Raw genomic sequence first — 16189 nt, forward strand, 5'->3', positions numbered from 1 at the left:
CAATTTGGGAATTTGGGATATTTTTTTATAGAGATTCCCATTTTTTTTCATGCCTGCCATTTCCAGGGATTTGGCTGGGCTGGAGCCACGAAAATTCCCAAAAAATTCCCCTAAAAACCTAAAAAAAAAAAAATCCCGGAAAATAAAAATAAACGATTCCCAAAAAACCTAAAATTCCCTCCCAAATTAAAGGAAAACCGGGAACAAACAACACACAGGGATCGCAAAGTCACCAGCTCCAAACCCATCCCGAAAAACCCGACATTCCCAAAAAAACCAACGTTTGGTCACTATTTACAAAGAGGGAATTCCCAAAGTTGGGAAAAGGGGCTGGAAATGGCAGCATTCCCAAAAAAAAAAAAAAAACAACAACCCACGGAGCAAGGCACCACTGCCACCCCAGGGAGGAGGCCTGGCTGCCATTCCCAAAAAAAACGTGGATTTGGGAATGGCAGAGGTGGGAAAATCCTGGCTCATCCATGGATTTCAACTCTGTTTTCTCCTTGTTTTGCTTCCAAGATGTCCAAGCTCTGCTCCAAGAATTCCCAACTCGGCTCCTACTCAACTCTCGCAGTTCTCCAGGGATTCAAGGAAAAGGATCCAAGGAAAAAATTCCCAAAGAATCGGAGGAGGAGCGGCAGTAAAAATAGGATTTTATTCCCTTCCCACCCTCGCTGCTCCCGCTCGGTTCCCACAGCAACGTTACAATCCGGAAAAAAAAACCAAAAAAAAAAAAACCAAAAAAAAAAAAAGGAAAAGAAAAGGAAATCCAAAGGGTTGGGAGTGGGAAAAGGGGGAATTCCGGGATAAAAACAGTCAAATCACAAGAGGGAATTTTTTCCAGGGAAAAGCTGCTCAGTCGTCCTCATCCCCCTCATCCTCAGGCTCTCGTTTCCTCTTCTGGCCCTGTTCTTCCTCTGGAGAAAAAACAGAAAGAATTCCCGTTATTCCAGGAGCCACATTCCTGCTTTCCCAGGAATTCCATTCTCCATGGAACTGAGGTGGTTTTTTCCTTAGGAAAAGTGGGATTGGTTCCGTACCAGGCTCCTCCTCGTCCTCCTCGTCGTCCACCTCGCCGTCGTTGTAGCCTTCCTCATCCTCCTGGAATTCCGGGAAAAACCGGGATGAAAACCTGGGATCAGCCCAGGAGCTTTCCCAAGATCCCGTTTTCCAAGGAGGGAAAGTCCTTGGAATGTGACTCCTCAGCAAGGAGCCACTTCCCAGTATCCTCAGTATCCCCAGTTTTTATGGAATAGCAGGAGCTGGCACTGAAATCCCAGGGAATCAATCCCTGGGAATGTGGGAATGTGCCATCCCCGAGTTTAGGAAAACTGGATTGGGATTTATGGGAGAGGAAAAGCTGGATTGATCCAGAGCCTCCAAGCAGGACTGAGGAGGCTCAGGAACATTCCAGAGGGGCAGGAGAGGATTTAGGGCTGGAGGAATGGGAAAACAAATTCCTAGAATTCCACATTCCCTCTTCCAATTCCATTTTCCCCCCATAATATCCCAGTTTTCCTTCCTCAATGCCATTTTCCTTCCTCCCATCCCACTTTGCCCTTTCCCATCCCTTTTTCCCCTCAAATCCCATTTTTCCCCTCATAATCCAATTTTTCCTCCAATCCCATTTCCCCCCCTATAATCCCATTTTTCCTCCAATCCCATTATCCCTTCCAATCCCATTTTTCCCCTCCAATCCCATCCTCCCATGCCAGACTTCATCCGCCCCAGCAGAAAACGAATCCTGGAATTCCTCAAATCCTGGATTTCCTGCCCAGCCCTTCCCAGCCGGATCCCGGAGATTCCCGAGGTGGAATTCCAAGGCTCACCTCCTCCTCTCCGCTCACATCCTCCTCCTCCCCTTCCTCCTCCTCCTCCTCGTCCTCCTCATCCTCCACTACCTGAGCGTCGTCGTCGTATTCCTCCTCTGGAAAAACAAAATCCATGGGAAAAGTGAAGGTTGTTTTTTTTTTTTAATAATTCCACCCAAAATCTGGGAATCTGAGCAGAGAATTCCTTTGGGATAGCACTGGAATGCAGGGTTGGAGTCACTTCAGCTGCTCCACTTCCCACTATTCCCAAGGATTTGGGAGCTGGGGAATCCCAGCTTTTCCAGGAATGGATGGAGCAGAATTTTCCCATCATCCATCAGGAGCCTCCTTCCCATGGACACAAAATTCCAGCCTTGGGGGCGATTCCCAAAAGGAAAGAGCCTAAATCCAACCATTCCTGGGAAGTGCCGAGCCCCTGGAGTGCTTTCCACGTGTTTGGGAGCTTTTGGGAACCTTCCCAGAGTTCCCACTCAGCATTCCTGGGAAAAGTGCACATCCAGCTTTTCTGCTTCTGCTGTGCTGCTGGGATGGGGGAATCCAGCAAATTCCCTGGGATCAGCCGGATCCTCATCCTGGGATGGCTCCGGGGGCAGCCAGGGAAAGGTGGTGCCTACAGCACTGGCATTCCCTGGAACTCCAGGCTGTTCCTTCCTCAGAGTTGGGAATTAACTGGAGCTTCCTAGTATTTTCCATGCACTTCCCTCAAGGAGTAACTCCCTCATTCCTGTTTTTTTCCCCACACCCTTTTCCATGAGGATTTCCACAATTCCAGGACATTCCTTCTTATCCACATTCATCCCTGCTCCCGTAATTCCTTCAGTCCCTTCCTGATCCCACCCCTCCATTCCCAGAGGGAGCAATGGGATTTTCCAGGCCCTGCCACCTCCTCCTCCTCCCCTCATTCCCTCAGGATGCAGGGATTCCATGGAGCACACCCCACGTACCGTCCTCATCCTCCTCCTCGTCATCCAGCCCCTCCACGTATCCCTCGGCGTCGGAATCCGGCGCTTCCTTGTCATCCCGGTCTTTCACTAGGGATAAAGCTGAGCAAGTTGCTCCTTCAGGCCATGCCCAGCTCCTTCCCCCCATTCCCTCAGGTCCTTCCCCTCATTCCTTTCCCTGAGTCCCTCAGGTCTTTTCCCTCATTCCCTCAGCCACCCAGGTCCTTCTCCCACCATTTTTTTGGGATACCACAGTCCTTCCCCTCATTCCCTCAAGTCCTTCCGCCAATTCCCTCGATTTCCTTCCCCCAATTCCCTCAGTTTCCTTTCCCTCACTCCCTCAATTTCCTTTCCCTCACTCCCTCAGTTTCCTTTCCCTCACTCCCTCGCTCCTTTCCTTCACCTTTCCCCTGAGGTTCTTTCCCTCATTACTTTGGAATACCAGGATCCTCTCCCCTCATTCCCACAGGTCCTTTCCCTCAATTCCTTCATGACATCCAGGTCTTTCTCCCACCATTTTTTTGGGACACCTAGGTCCTTCCCCTCATTCCCTCAGGTCCTTTTTCTCATTCCCTCATTCCTCCCCTCATCCCTTCCCCTCATTCCCTCAGGTCCTTATCCTCATTCCCTCATCCCTTTCCCTGATTCAGTCATTCCATCCCCTCATCCCTTCCCTCATTCCATCCTGTCATTTCCTCATCCCCTAATTCCATCCCTTCATTTCTTCATTCCCTAATTCCCTCATTCCATCCCTTTATTCCCTCATCCCCTAATTCCCTCATCTCCTCATCCCTCCCTTCATCCCTCCCCTCATTCCATCCTGTCATTCCCTCATCCCCTAATTCCCTCATTCCATCCCTTCATTCCCTCATCCCCTAATTCTCTCATTCCATCCCTTCATTCCCTCATCCCTTAATTCCCTCATCCCATCCCTTCATTCCCTCATCCCCTAATTCCCTCATCCCATCCCTTCATTCTGTCATCCCCTAATTCCCTCATCCCATCCCTTCATTCTGTCATCCCCTAATTCCCTCATTCCCTCCTGTCATTCCCTCACCCCCTAATCCCCTCATCCCTCCCCTCATTCCCTCATCCCTTCCCTCATTCCCTCACCATCCTCATCCTCCTCCTCGTCATCCAGCCCCTCCACGTATCCCTCGGCGTCGGAGTCCGGTGCCTCCTTGTCATCCCGGTCGTACCCGTCCAGGTACGTCAGCTGCGGCAGCAGCTTGAACACGTTTTCTCTGTAATCGTTCAAGTTGGTCACCTCACAGTTGAACAGGTCTAAGCTCTTCAGGTTTTCCAACTTTTTCTGGGAAAACAAAGGAATTTGGAAGGTTTGCTGGCGCAGGAGTTCCCTCCAAAGGCAAGGATTCCACAGGGAATGTGCTCAAAATGGCAGGCATGGAGGAAAAAAATAGGGAATCTCCATAAAAAATATCCCAAATTGTCTGACCTTGGAATAAACCAACTCCTCCCCCCTTCCAAATCAGCTGCCTCTGGAATTTCCACCCCTAATCCAGGAATAACTGCTTGGAAAATCCCAATTTCATTCAGGATTTGGGAAGGGAAAGGCTCTCCCTGGAGTCCTGCAGCTCCCAAATCCAAAGGAATAACTTAAGGGAATGATCCCAAAGAATTCCTGCTGATGGAAGCTGGAATGGAGCATTTGGACACAAGAACTTGGCTAAGAGAGGTTTAAAAAATGGAATTATTTTTCCTTAGATTATGAAAATGAAAAAAATGCATGGAATTGGAATAGGAATTTAGTTCTTGAGGTTTTGGGGAATTTTTTTTGGGAAGAAGTCTGCACTACCCACAGAACTCGGAAATCCTAAAAATAAAATCCAAAGGAATTGAGTATTTGTATCAAGGCTTATCCATGGATAAAAAATATCAATTATTAGGGAATATCCACTCAGGAAAAAGGCCTGGAAATTGGAAAGCTGGGAGAGCTGGGAGCACTTCCAGACTTCTTCCATGAGTTTAATAGCTCTGCCTTCTCCGTGTGCTGCAGGAAAGGAGATCCGGGAAGGAGCCGCTCCTGGAAGGATTTTAATGGGAATTCCTGTGCCCGAGGACGGATCCAGAGCCCGCGGAATCCTGGGAAGCTGCGGCGATTCCCGCCGGGAATTGGGGAGCCCGGCCCGGCAGCCACTAGAGGGAAGCAGCGGCTCACCGGGAACAGGGACCGGGATTTGGGATGCAGCCCGGATCCCGGGAATGGATTTTGGGAAGGAAGGAGGGGGGAAAGCTCTGGCACAGATCCCAGGAGTGACATTCCCTGAAGTGCCCAAGGCCGGGCTTGGAGAAAACTGAGATAAAGGAAGGAATTCCAAGGGTTTGGAACGGGATAAATCCCACTCCTTGGAGCAAAAACTCCCCAGGATTTGGGATGCAGGGAACAGGAGTAACTGGGATTTTGGGAAGGAAGGATCTGGCACAAATTCCAGGAATGAGATTCCCTGGAAGTGCCCAAGGCTGGGCTTGGAGCAAGCTGGGATAGAGGAAGGAATTCCAAGGGTTTGGAATGGGATTAATCCCATTCCTTGAAGCAAAAACTCCCCAGGATTTGGGGTGCAGCAATAACTGGGATTTTGGGAAGCAAGCATCTGGCACAGATCCCAGGAGTTACACTCCCTGGAAGTGCCCAATGCTGGGCTTGGAGCAAGCTGGGATAGAGGAAGGAATTCCAAGGGTTTGGAAAGGGATGGATCCCATTCCTGGGAGCAATCCCGACTCACCAGAGGTTCTATTGTCCCGAGATCTTTAATTTTGTTGCCGCTTAGGTTTAGGTGCGTGAGGTTCGGACACTTCTCTGCCAACACTTCCAGGCCTCCTGAGATTCTGTTGTCGCTCAGCTCGAGCTGCAAAGGCCCAAAAAAATCCCTCAAAAATCCCCCCTGATCCCATCCCAGCTGCTTTTCCACAGGTGGAGAAGGGAGAAAAAGAGAGGTTTGGCTCAGGGGAGCGGGATTTACCTTCTTAAGTTTGTTTAACTTTGGTAAGTTTGCAACTGAGGTTAAGCCGACGTTGATTGTGCTGAGGAATTCCAGCTCCTCGAACTCATCCGTGAGGCCCTCGATTTTCCCTTCGTACGACCTGCAGTTGTCCAGAACGAGCTCTTTCACCTGCACAGGGAAGGAATCAGGGGAGAACGTGAGGAATTCCAGGGAAAATCGGGAGGTTTCCAGCAGAGAAACTCAGGAGTTTGGGGTTGTGTTGAGAGGAAAGCCAAATTTGAGGCAGTGCTCCTGATCCCACACAAAAAAAATAAAAAAATTCCCAAAATAAATTCCCAAACTTCACATTGGGTGAAATTCAGACAGAAAACACCCCAAAAATAAGGAAAATTCATGGATGTTTTCCCTCAATGCTGTTAAATTATCAGGATTCTCCATAGGATGCATTTGGGGATAAAGAGGTTTTTTTCCCCTCATGTGAGAGGGGAAAAGCCCCCAAAATTCCCAAAATAAATTCCCAAATTACTCCTTGGGTTGTAATTTAGGTGGAAAATATGTGGAAAATATTCCTTCAACAGTGTTTAATTATCAGGAGGATCAGTTTGGGATAAATATAGAGTTTTTTCCCTCATGATCTCCACACAAACCCAGAATTCCTGCCAAAAAAAAAGAGGGAAAATTGCAATGGAGGCGAATCCTCCTTATCTGTGTCCTGTTCCTTTATCTCATCCCAAGGAGAGCTTGGGATCCACACCAGGAAACTCCAGGTGGGGCTTGCCTCAGAGGGATTTGGGAATTCCTCCTAGGAATTTTGGGAATGGAGGGAAGGAGCTCATCACAGTGAGGGACAAACAGCACAGCCCTGATCCAGGGATATCCCCGGAAAATAGGGAATTGGACACAAAACCAGTGGATCAGGCAGAAATTCCCTCAGGTGCAGAGTAGGGATTTAAGGAAGAGCTGGAAATAATCTTGGATACCAAGGAAAAACCTTTAGCACCAAGGCCAACGACACAACTGCCTTTTTTCCCCCCTTTTAATTTGCATTTTTTTAAAATCTTGGAATGCCTGGGGTTGGAAGGGACTTTAAGGATCATCCCATTCCAACCTCTCCATGGGATTTTTTAGGGAAGGTTTTTTCCTCCCTGCTTTTTAGGGATTTTGGTGCACAAAAGGGCACATTCCCTGTTTCCAGCACTGAGCCAAGGCACAAATCCAACAAATCCATGGAGAAAGCTCCTGGAATCCAAGAAAGCTTGGATGAGTTCAGAAACAGTTTGGGAAGAGCAGAGCACATTCCCAACCCTTCCCAAGAGCAGCATCATGTTGCTGGTGACTCCCTGAATCCCTGGAAACAGCAGCATTCCAAACAAAATTCCAGGATGGCTCCACGTGCTCAGAATGCCCAAGGAAATCCAGGTGTGCCAAAAGAAGAGGAAGTGGATTTGTGGGATTTTTTTCCCAACATCCCACAGCTCTCTGCCTTCCATGGCACACACTCCCTCTCCATAAAAATCTCAGGATTTCAAGGAGAAGCTTTGGGAGAGGCTCCCCACAGCATTTCTAACAGGGAACTTTTCCAAGGATTTGTCTCCCCCAAAATTCCGACCGGAGGCGAGAAATTCCCTGAATTTCTCATTCTAATCCCACATGGAATGGGACCAACAAAAGCTTGGATGAGTTTCCTTCTCAATCCTGGGATTACCAGAGCAACTCCAATGAGCCAATCCCTGCTCCAAGATCATCCCAAAATCCCCAAGGACCTAATTAAAATAATTAATTAATTAAATTCCAGCTGCAATTCCGAGCTCTCCGTGATCCAACCCCACAGCAGCTCCGAGGGATCCCATTCCCCGTGGAAAACAGGGAAGGATTCCATGGAATATCCCCCAGCAGCTGCTCTGGGTCTGCTTGGCCACAGCTCCAGAGCTCTTCCAGGTTTTTTTCCAGAGCCCTTGGAATTCTGCCCAGGGCAGGGAGGGCAGCAGGTGCCATGGCCCCTGGCCACTGGGGATTCCCATTCCATGGGATTCCCATTCCAGGGGATCCTCACCTGCTGCTGCTGCTCAGGAATGAGGGGCTGACCTGGAGCAGAATTCCCAGAGTTTTCCATCCTTTTCCTGCCCTGGGATAAGCAGTGGATGGAATTCCTTCCCCAAACCCCACGGGATTTGGGATATGGATAGAGCCCTCCAGAGGTTTTTTGGGAATATCCAAAATGGGATAAATTGATTCCTGAAGAAACCCAGGATCCTTGGGAATACACTCTTTCACACCAGCTCATCCCAATGGAATTCCCAACTGGAATCAGAGAATCCTTGGAAAACACCACTAAGGCACCCACCCACCAATCCAACCCCACCACTTTTCCAGGTTAAACCTTTCCTGGGAATACCAAATTCCCACTGGGAATATCCGAGATGGGATAAATTGATTTTCAATATTGAGTCATCCACGAGCATCTCCTGGCTGGGAATGTGCTGGGAAGAGAATCCCAAAAAAATCCAGCAGCCAAATTCCATGGAAATCCTGGGAATCATCCAGCCCTGAGAATCCCACAGCAGAGGCAGGGAAGGGACTGGGTGGGAAAAACAGGGATACTGGGATCGGGATCAGAATTCCATCGGCATGGATAAAGCGACACCGTGGCTGCCGGGGCTTCCTGGGAATTTTCTAGGATTTCTCCAAGCTCCAATTTATGGGAATTCCCCCTATCCAAGCAATCCTGTTCCCTTCAGCAGTTCCCAGGAATCCAAGATTCCTGAGGAAACCCAGGAACCTTGGGAACACGCTCCATTCCCGCCTCCTTCACACCAGCTCATCCAGCTGGAATTCCAACCTGGAATCAGAGAAGCCTTGGAAAACACTTGGAAAAATTAATGGAATGCAGGCATCCATCCAACCTTTCCAGGATTAAATCTTTCCTGGGAACACCAAATTCCCATCCCAGGAAGCTGCAACCGGACTCCAAACTCATCCAGGCTTTCCCAAAATTCCAATTGGAATTCCACCTCTGCTGCAACTTCCTTGGAAAATCCCCCCAAGAATTGAAACTTCCAACATTCCGGGATCACTGAGGTTGGAAAAGACATCCAGGACTGAATCCAAGCTGTGCCTGATCCCAGAGCTCCGAGTGTCACATCCAGGAATTCCTTGGACACTTCCAGGGATGGGAATTTCACAAGCACTGCCCTTTCCAATGTTTATCCACCTCTTCCATGAAAAAATCCCTGCTGATGTCCCACCTTCCCACCTTTCCAATTCCTTGGAATCTTGCTGAAATTCCTTCCTCATCTTCCTTTTTTTTTTCCCCAGGAAAAAAGCCAAAGTCTCTCCTTCCCTCCAATCCATGGGGATTCCATCAGGGATCAAACTTTGACTTTCATTCCTCCCCATCCTGGCTTTAAAATTCCCAATATTCTCATGCCTGGTTCTTTTTTTCCCCCTGGAAATTTCAATTCCAGAAGGAAAATTCTGTGCAAAGTTCCCTTTAAAAGTAAAAATATTTTTTTTCTCTCAGTTGTTTCTCGCATTTTTCCATTTTTTCTCTATTCTGTTGGTCCTGAGATTTCCCTTGTTTTTTTGGAAATTCCAATGGTTCTGATGGAATTTGGGGCTGATCAAAGAATTTTTTTCCCACATTAAATCAAATTTTCAGCCCAATTTTAACCCCTCACCCACCCCTGCTTCCCAATATTTGGATTTTCCTCCGGGTTTTCCGATGGGAATGAGCAGGAAAATGCCAAAACCTGCCCAGGTGAACACTTCCTGAAGGAAATTAACAGCAATTAATTAATTAGAACTGAAATTATATTAATGAGAGAAATAAAATCATCATTTTGCTGTCATTTGTAAATTTAACAGGATAAAAAGTGGGAATATCTGGAAGGAAAACTGGCCAGAACATGCAAAAATTCCCAATTTTCCAACTCTAACATCCACATTTTTCCTGATGCTGAATTAATATAAAAATAAAGGGGAAAATTAAAAAGTTGAACTACAGAAATGAGATTGAGGAAGGAATTTCTCCACAGAATCCACCTGAGGATATTTTTAGGATGCTTTATTAATCAGGATGTGACTTTCTGGGATTATCCAATGGAAAAGCCCAGAATTCCATGAAAAAAAAAATAGGAGATGCAGGTGGAAAATATCCCAAAGAAGCTGAGGAAAAAGCACAAAACCCCATCCACATCCAAGGATTTAATTCTGATTTCAGGAGAAATTAAATCAAAAAGCAGCACAGAATTTAAGGAAACTCCCAAAACTCAGGGGGCTTTCCCAGGATTTCTTGATATTCCACATAAAATTGGGGAATAATACAGACAAACACTCAAAAGTAAAGGAAACAATTCCCAAACTCATCCTGCTCACCCAAAACTTCCTGAAATCCAGGAATAAATGACTTTGGCATCAATCTTCCTACCAAATCCCAATTCCAGGGGGTGGAATTAGCAGGATTTTCCTTTAATATTTTAAAGGAACAAAATCCATCCCACGAACTTCATTCCCTAAAAAACACGTGCACACAGCTCCGAACACAACAACATTCCCAAGTGGAATTTCCAGCTCTTTGCATAAAAAAACCACGGGGAAATCGGGATTTAGAGCACTTTGGGGGGGGTCAAGGCACCGAATTCCCTGAAAATTCCAAGGAAAAACCAAGCAGTGGAAGGAAATTATCCCGATTTTCCAGCTCCCTGCTGCCCATTCCCAGCCCTCAGGAGCAGGGAACTCCCTCCAGCTCCGAGTTTTCCCAACTTTTTTTGGCGTGAGGCAAAAGTGAGCGGAAACAGCACAAAACCCAAGCATGGAAAAGAGGGGGAAAATTGAGTTTATCCCTTTCGGAGGCTGTTTTTAAAGAGAGTTTAAAATGAGGAAGAAACCTCCAGCGATGAGGGCGGTGAGGCGAAATGGGGGCAAAACCGAGCAAAAATAGAAAACTATTTTAAAAAATCGTGAAAAGATAATGAAAAAAAAATCAGGGGAAAATTAGGAAAAAATAGGATGGAAAAGAGGAAAACACTTCCCAAGCCCAAGGCTGCCTCCCCACAGGGCCCTGCCCAGGAAGGAGGCGGATTCCGCGCTCCTCACCCGGGGGAAACCGCGGTGCTCCCCCGGCCCCCTTCGCCCCTCCCTGAAAACTCACAAAAAGCCGATTTCTAAAAACATTTTTTTAAAATTTTATATTTTTTAACCCCAACGCGGCCCTGACGAATCTTCCTCCCGCCCCGCGGCCGGCGACAAAATGGCAGCGCTGCCCGTCATGTCGGGAGGGCTCCGCCGCAACCTCCGCAGCGCCTCAGCCCCGGCGCCAGCGGGGCTCCCTCACGGCCCCGCGGGGCCGCCCGCGGCCGAGGCGGCGGCGGGAGGAGGAGGAGGAGGAGGAGGCGGCGGCCGTGAGGGGAAGGCGGGGAGGGGGGGGCAGCACAGAACATGGCGCCGCGTCCTACTTGCGCTGCGGCGCTGCCCCGCTCGCCTCACGGAGCCCCCCGGCCATGGCGGCTGTTGGCCGCTGAGTGCCCCCCTTCCTCCTCCTCCCTTTCGCCGTCCTCCTCTTCCTCCTCCTGCTCGCCCAGGAGTTTTTAAACTTTAAAGCGCAGCTTCCGCCGCTCCGCACCCGCCTTTGTCCCCCCCCCACCCGCCCCCCCGCCTCTCCCTTTCCCCGGAGCACACCGCGCTCGGTTCGGCCGCCGCGTCCCGCCGCGCTGCCCGCTGAGGTACGTTCGCCGCCCGCTCTCCCCTTCCCGCAGCCCGCGGCGGCTCGGGGCACGCGGCGGGGCCGGGGCTCGGTGAAGCCTCCCCGGGCAGCGCTGAGGGCCCGGCGGGGCGGGGGGGGATGAGGGGAAGGGGCTTCCCCGCCGCGGGTTCGCGCCCCGCCTGCCCCCGGCCACCTCCCGCCCACTCTTTTTCGGGGTGGTTTTTCCTATTTTTCGCTTTTTTTCCCCACCCTCCCCTTCGTTATTTTCTTGCTTGTTTAGGGGTTTAGTTGGGGTTCTGGTTTTTTTTTCTTTTTTTTTTTTTTTTTTTTTTTGTCCTGCCAAAGTTTTTCGCCGTCCCCCGTTTATTCCGCCAGACGCGGAACAACAACCTGAAGTCCGGCCCCGGGGGAAGGAAGGGGGGGAAAAGGGGGAAGAAGGAAAAACACGCACACACATCCAGCCTTTTTGTGCGTGTGTGGGGATGGAGGGGGTGGAGAGTGCGTTGATTTCTTCCAATATTATTTTTTATTATTCTTATGATTATTAGGATTATTATTCAACGCTCGCGCTACCGGCGGCGATGCCCCATCGCCCGCAAAATAAAAAAATAATAATAATAATAAAAAAACAACAACAACAACAGGGAAAAAAAAAAACCAAACCAAACCCAACCAACGCTAAGCGTCGGTTTCAAAATTCTTTCCTTTTATCTTCTCAGCATCTGGAGAGAGGGAGAGAGAGAGAGAAAGGGCGCGTTCATGAGGACTACAAAGTTACAAATATGGCTCCCCAGTCTCTCCTGCCTGATCACTGCAAAGAAATGAAGACGCACTTTAAACTAAACCATTCGCAACTCACTCGCAGTCCCTGCCTGCCTCTCCCTAGCCCAGCACCCTGCACAAATATTTGCCAACTAAACACGCCGAGAGAGAGAGCAGCGAGCAACTTATTTTTTATTTAATGCACGGCCAGCCCCTCTCCGAGGCATCGCAGCCCGGCACGGGCAGGAGCAGCCCCGGGGAGCCCCCGAACGTCCCCGGAGCGCCCAAAGCGGGGGGCACAGCCCCCCACACACACAGGTAGGCACCTCAAGGGCAGCAGCGGCCCCGCCAACACCTGGCACGCTCCACCCCGCCAAAAAAAAAAAAAAAAAAAAAAATTTAACCGTGGGATGCCTTTTTATTATTCTCATCATTAGCGTTATTAGCATTAATTTTTTTTTTTTTTTTTTTTTTTTGGGCATTGCATTGCTTACATCTGAGGGCGTCCTGTTCCGCAGCTCTAAGTGGATCCTTTTCTTCATGTCCATGTCCGTGGCTGGCGGCGGGCGCGGAGGGTGCGCGGCTCGGCTGGCGCAGTGACCCCGTGCAGAGCCCCCCGATCGCGGGGCGCGGAGGGACTCGGGCTCGCCCAGCGCCGCTCGGAAGCCCGAGCGCAGCACCGCGGCGCGCACTAACCTGATAACCGCGGGGGCGGGCGCTCCGGGGGCTCCGCCGGGATTGACAGCGCCATCGCCCAATCACAGCGCCGCGCTGCCGCGTCTCAGCCAATCAGCGGCGCGAGGCGCGGCGGAAGCCAATGGGGGAGCGGCTGTGCCGGGCAGGGGGACAGCCCGGCGCCGAGCCCAGGCTCATTCCGCGCTGCCGCCTGATGGGGACGGAGCGGCCGCGGCTCCGCCGCGCCGGGCACGGTGCGCGCTGCGCCCGCGGCCCGCCCGAGCCTGGGGGAGGCGTCGGGTCGGGGAGCGGCGGCCAAACCGGAGCCGCCCGAGCAGGGGCGCGCAGCCAGGAGGGAGGGAAAGGTGCGGAGCGAGGCACGGCAATGGCGCGGGCAATGGCGCGGGCCCCGGCGGCGGGGGGCGGGCGGCGGGCGGAGCGAGCGGGGAATGGAGGGAGGGGCGGCGGCGGCGCTGAGGGGAGGGAGAGCGGCCGGGCCGCCCTCGGAGGGGTCCCCGCGGCCGGAGCCGCCGGGGCGGGCCGGGAGCGGCTCCGGAGGGGAAGCGGAGGGTGGGAGGCGCTGCCCGGCCCCGGGAATACCGGGAATGGCTCCCGGGAATACCGGGAATGGGCCCGGCGGGGCGAGGGCGGCGCTGAGGGCAGGGGGAGCGGCCGGGCCGCCCTCGGAGGGGTCCGGAGGGGAAAGGAAGAAGGAAAGGAAAAAGGAAAGGCGGGAGGATCCTCCCGGGAAGGGCCCTGAGGGCGGCAGGGCCTGGCCGTGCTGAGGTGGGGCAAGGCCAAGGACGGGGATCCAGGGAAGATGGGAGGGGATTTTTATTTTTTTTTTCCTTGGAATGCCACGACAAGGGGGATGGATTCAGGCTGGAAGAGAGCAGGGTGAGGTGGGGTGTGAGGAGTTTCTGGAATTCCCAGAGAAGCTGGGGCTGCTCCATCCCTGGAATGTCCGAGGCCACTTTGGAGCAGCCTGGGACAGGGGGAGGTGTTGGGATTGGTCCTTTCCAAGGTGAATCCCAGGAATTCTGAAGGAAAATGGGATACTCCAGGAGCAGCAGAATGGGGATGGAGCCAGGCTGGGAATGCTGGAGAAGGAAAGGATCCAAGGAATCCTCAGAGCCTTTTCCAGGGCCTGTAGGAGCTCCAGGAGAACTGGAGAGGGATTGGGATTAGGGATGGAGGGACAGGACTGGGGTGGGATCTTGGCAAGGAATTCCTGCCTGGGCTGGAATTCCCAGGGCTCCATCCCTGGAGTGTCCAGGGATAATGGGAATGATCCCGTGCCAAACCATTCCCTGCTCCTGGATTCTTTTCCAGGTGCTGTTGGATGAGGATCCAAGCTCAAGAGCTGATCTTTTCCAAGGATTTTGGGATTTCAAACTCTTCCCATCAGCTGGAGCAGAACTCAGGTAAAAAGTGATTTTATTGCTTGTGACATTCCTGTTTATCTTCCCTGGACTTGGCCAGCTTTTCCTGGAAAACACAGGGCTGGAGAATCCCAAAGAGCTGTTGGAAAGGGTCTGGGGAATGCTGAAAAATCCTTGGAAAAATCCTTGGAAAAGTTGATTTTATCCATATGTTTTACAGGGTAGGATGGAGATAAAAGTCTCCGCTGTGAGCATGGAAAAATTCCAGGAATGTGGATGAAAACAGCAGGAATTCCATTGGGAATGGGACAGGAAAGCTGGATCTAACACCAGGTAAAAATTCCAATTTTAGGAAAATGTTTGGATTTTTGGGATGGAATTTTGGGGTTGGCTGAGAAATCCTTGATTGGAATTAATGTTCCAAATTTTTCGAAATGTTTGGGATTTGGGAATGAGGTGGAATTGGATTTGAGCTCTGTTTGGTTTCTCCTTTCCAGATGTGTCCAGAGGTGACTCCTGGGCTGAATCTTCGGGAATTTTTCATGGAATTTGTGCTCCTGGTGCTGCTGGAAACCTCTGGAAAAGAACTTTTCTCCTTCAAAAAAATATTCCTGGGACAAGCTGGGATTTAAAAGGAATTTCTGGGAATCCAGAGCTGCTTTTTCCTGTGTTTTTTTTCCAAAGAAAAATGTGGATTTTGATTGTTTGAAGGTGCAGAAAATTTTTTGTTTCATTATTCAGGGAATTTATTCCCAGTTCTGAGCCAAAATTCCGTGTTTAAAGCTACTCCTGCCATTGTTTGTATTCCAAGAGGTTGGGAATTAAAAAAAAAATAATAATGGGAATTGTGATTTTGGGAATAAATTTAAAAGGATATTTTTCCAGGGTACAACTTTCCTTCTGTGGTTTTTAGTTCCTGGGGTTTTTTCCTGGTTTGTTTTTCTAGGAATTTTGAATTTATGGGATTGGTTTTTAATGGGAATTGTTGGGAATTTCCCTGCTTTGTTTTTATCAGGAATTTGGAATTGATGGGATTGGTTTAAGATGTTTTTTCCTTGTTTTCAACAGGAATTTTTAATGGAATTAGTGGGATTTTTCCTTGTTTATTTTTACCAGGAATTTTGAATTTAGGGAATTTTTCCCTGTTAATTTTTAACAGGAATTTGTGGAGTTTTTTTCTTTGTTTATTTTTACCAGGAATTTCCAATTTCTGGTTTTTTTTTTTCCTTGTTTCTTTTACCAGGAATTTTGAATTTATGGAATTGGTTTTTCCCCTAAATTTTTAATGGAACTCCTGGGATTTTTTTCCTTGTTTATTTTCATCAGGAATTTTCAGTTTGTGGGGTTGGTTTTTACCAGGAATTTTGGGATTCTGGAGATTTGTTTTTAAGGGGAATTTTTAATGGAATTTGTGGAATTTTTCTTGTTTGTTTTTCCAGTAATTTTGAATTTATGTGATTGGATTTTACCAGGAATTTTAAACAGAATTCCTGGTTTTTTTCCTTGTTTATTTTACCAGGAATTCTCAATTTCTAGGATTTTTCTTCGTTTGTTTTTATCAGGAATTTTGAATTTATGGGATTGATTTTGACAGGAATTTGGGGGATTTTTCCTTGTTTGTTTTTCCCTTTTTTTTCCAGGATTCTCCCCAAATTCCTTGGGTGAATTCCCATGGAAAATCCCTGGGAATTGTTTGTTCATCCCTTCAATGTACCTTTGTTTTCCCACACAAAGAATTCCTTCTTTTTATTGAGAATGGAAAAATTCCCCAAATTCCCCCAATTCCCACCCTCAACATTCCCAACAAGGAAACTTTGGGATAAAACAAATTCCATGGAAAACACCCTTGGGATTCCATAGGAATTTCCAATTTGTGGTTTAACCCCTTTAAGTTGGATTTTTTTGTAGCATTCCAAGGGAAAAAAAGTGGGAA

The 16189-nt window shown here is 49.2% G+C and overlaps 1 protein-coding gene and 1 long non-coding RNA gene across 4 annotated transcripts; one reads left to right on the forward strand and one right to left on the reverse strand.

The window, feature by feature from the left end:
• Positions 1-636: 636 nt before the first annotated feature.
• On the reverse strand, positions 637-12899 carry ANP32A (acidic nuclear phosphoprotein 32 family member A). Of its 2 annotated transcripts, none has more exons than XM_033070964.2 (8): positions 12694-12899; positions 5755-5904; positions 5518-5640; positions 3887-4085; positions 2777-2863; positions 1830-1927; positions 1041-1101; positions 637-917 (listed from the first exon to the last, which is right to left on the reverse strand). In XM_033070964.2, exons 1-8 carry the CDS (start codon positions 12745-12747, stop codon positions 856-858), a joined length of 834 nt encoding a protein of 277 aa, XP_032926855.1. In that variant the 5' UTR covers positions 12748-12899; the 3' UTR covers positions 637-855. The 2 variants fall into 2 exon arrangements, with proteins under 2 accessions (XP_032926855.1, XP_032926854.1); XM_033070963.2 differs by having other exon boundaries at positions 2777-2875; positions 12694-12874.
• LOC117002126 lies at positions 11377-15132 on the forward strand. Of its 2 annotated transcripts, XR_004419214.1 has the most exons (5): positions 11377-11456; positions 12157-12517; positions 14207-14298; positions 14477-14589; positions 14754-15132. It is a non-coding gene; the product is annotated as an uncharacterized LOC117002126 (long non-coding RNA). The 2 variants fall into 2 exon arrangements; XR_004419215.1 differs by lacking the exons at positions 11377-11456; positions 12157-12517 and adding an exon at positions 13150-13239.
• Positions 15133-16189: the final 1057 nt, after the last annotated feature.

The sequence above is a fragment of the Catharus ustulatus genome, chromosome 12 (assembly GCF_009819885.2).
Source record: "Catharus ustulatus isolate bCatUst1 chromosome 12, bCatUst1.pri.v2, whole genome shotgun sequence".
NCBI lineage: Eukaryota > Metazoa > Chordata > Aves > Passeriformes > Turdidae > Catharus > Catharus ustulatus.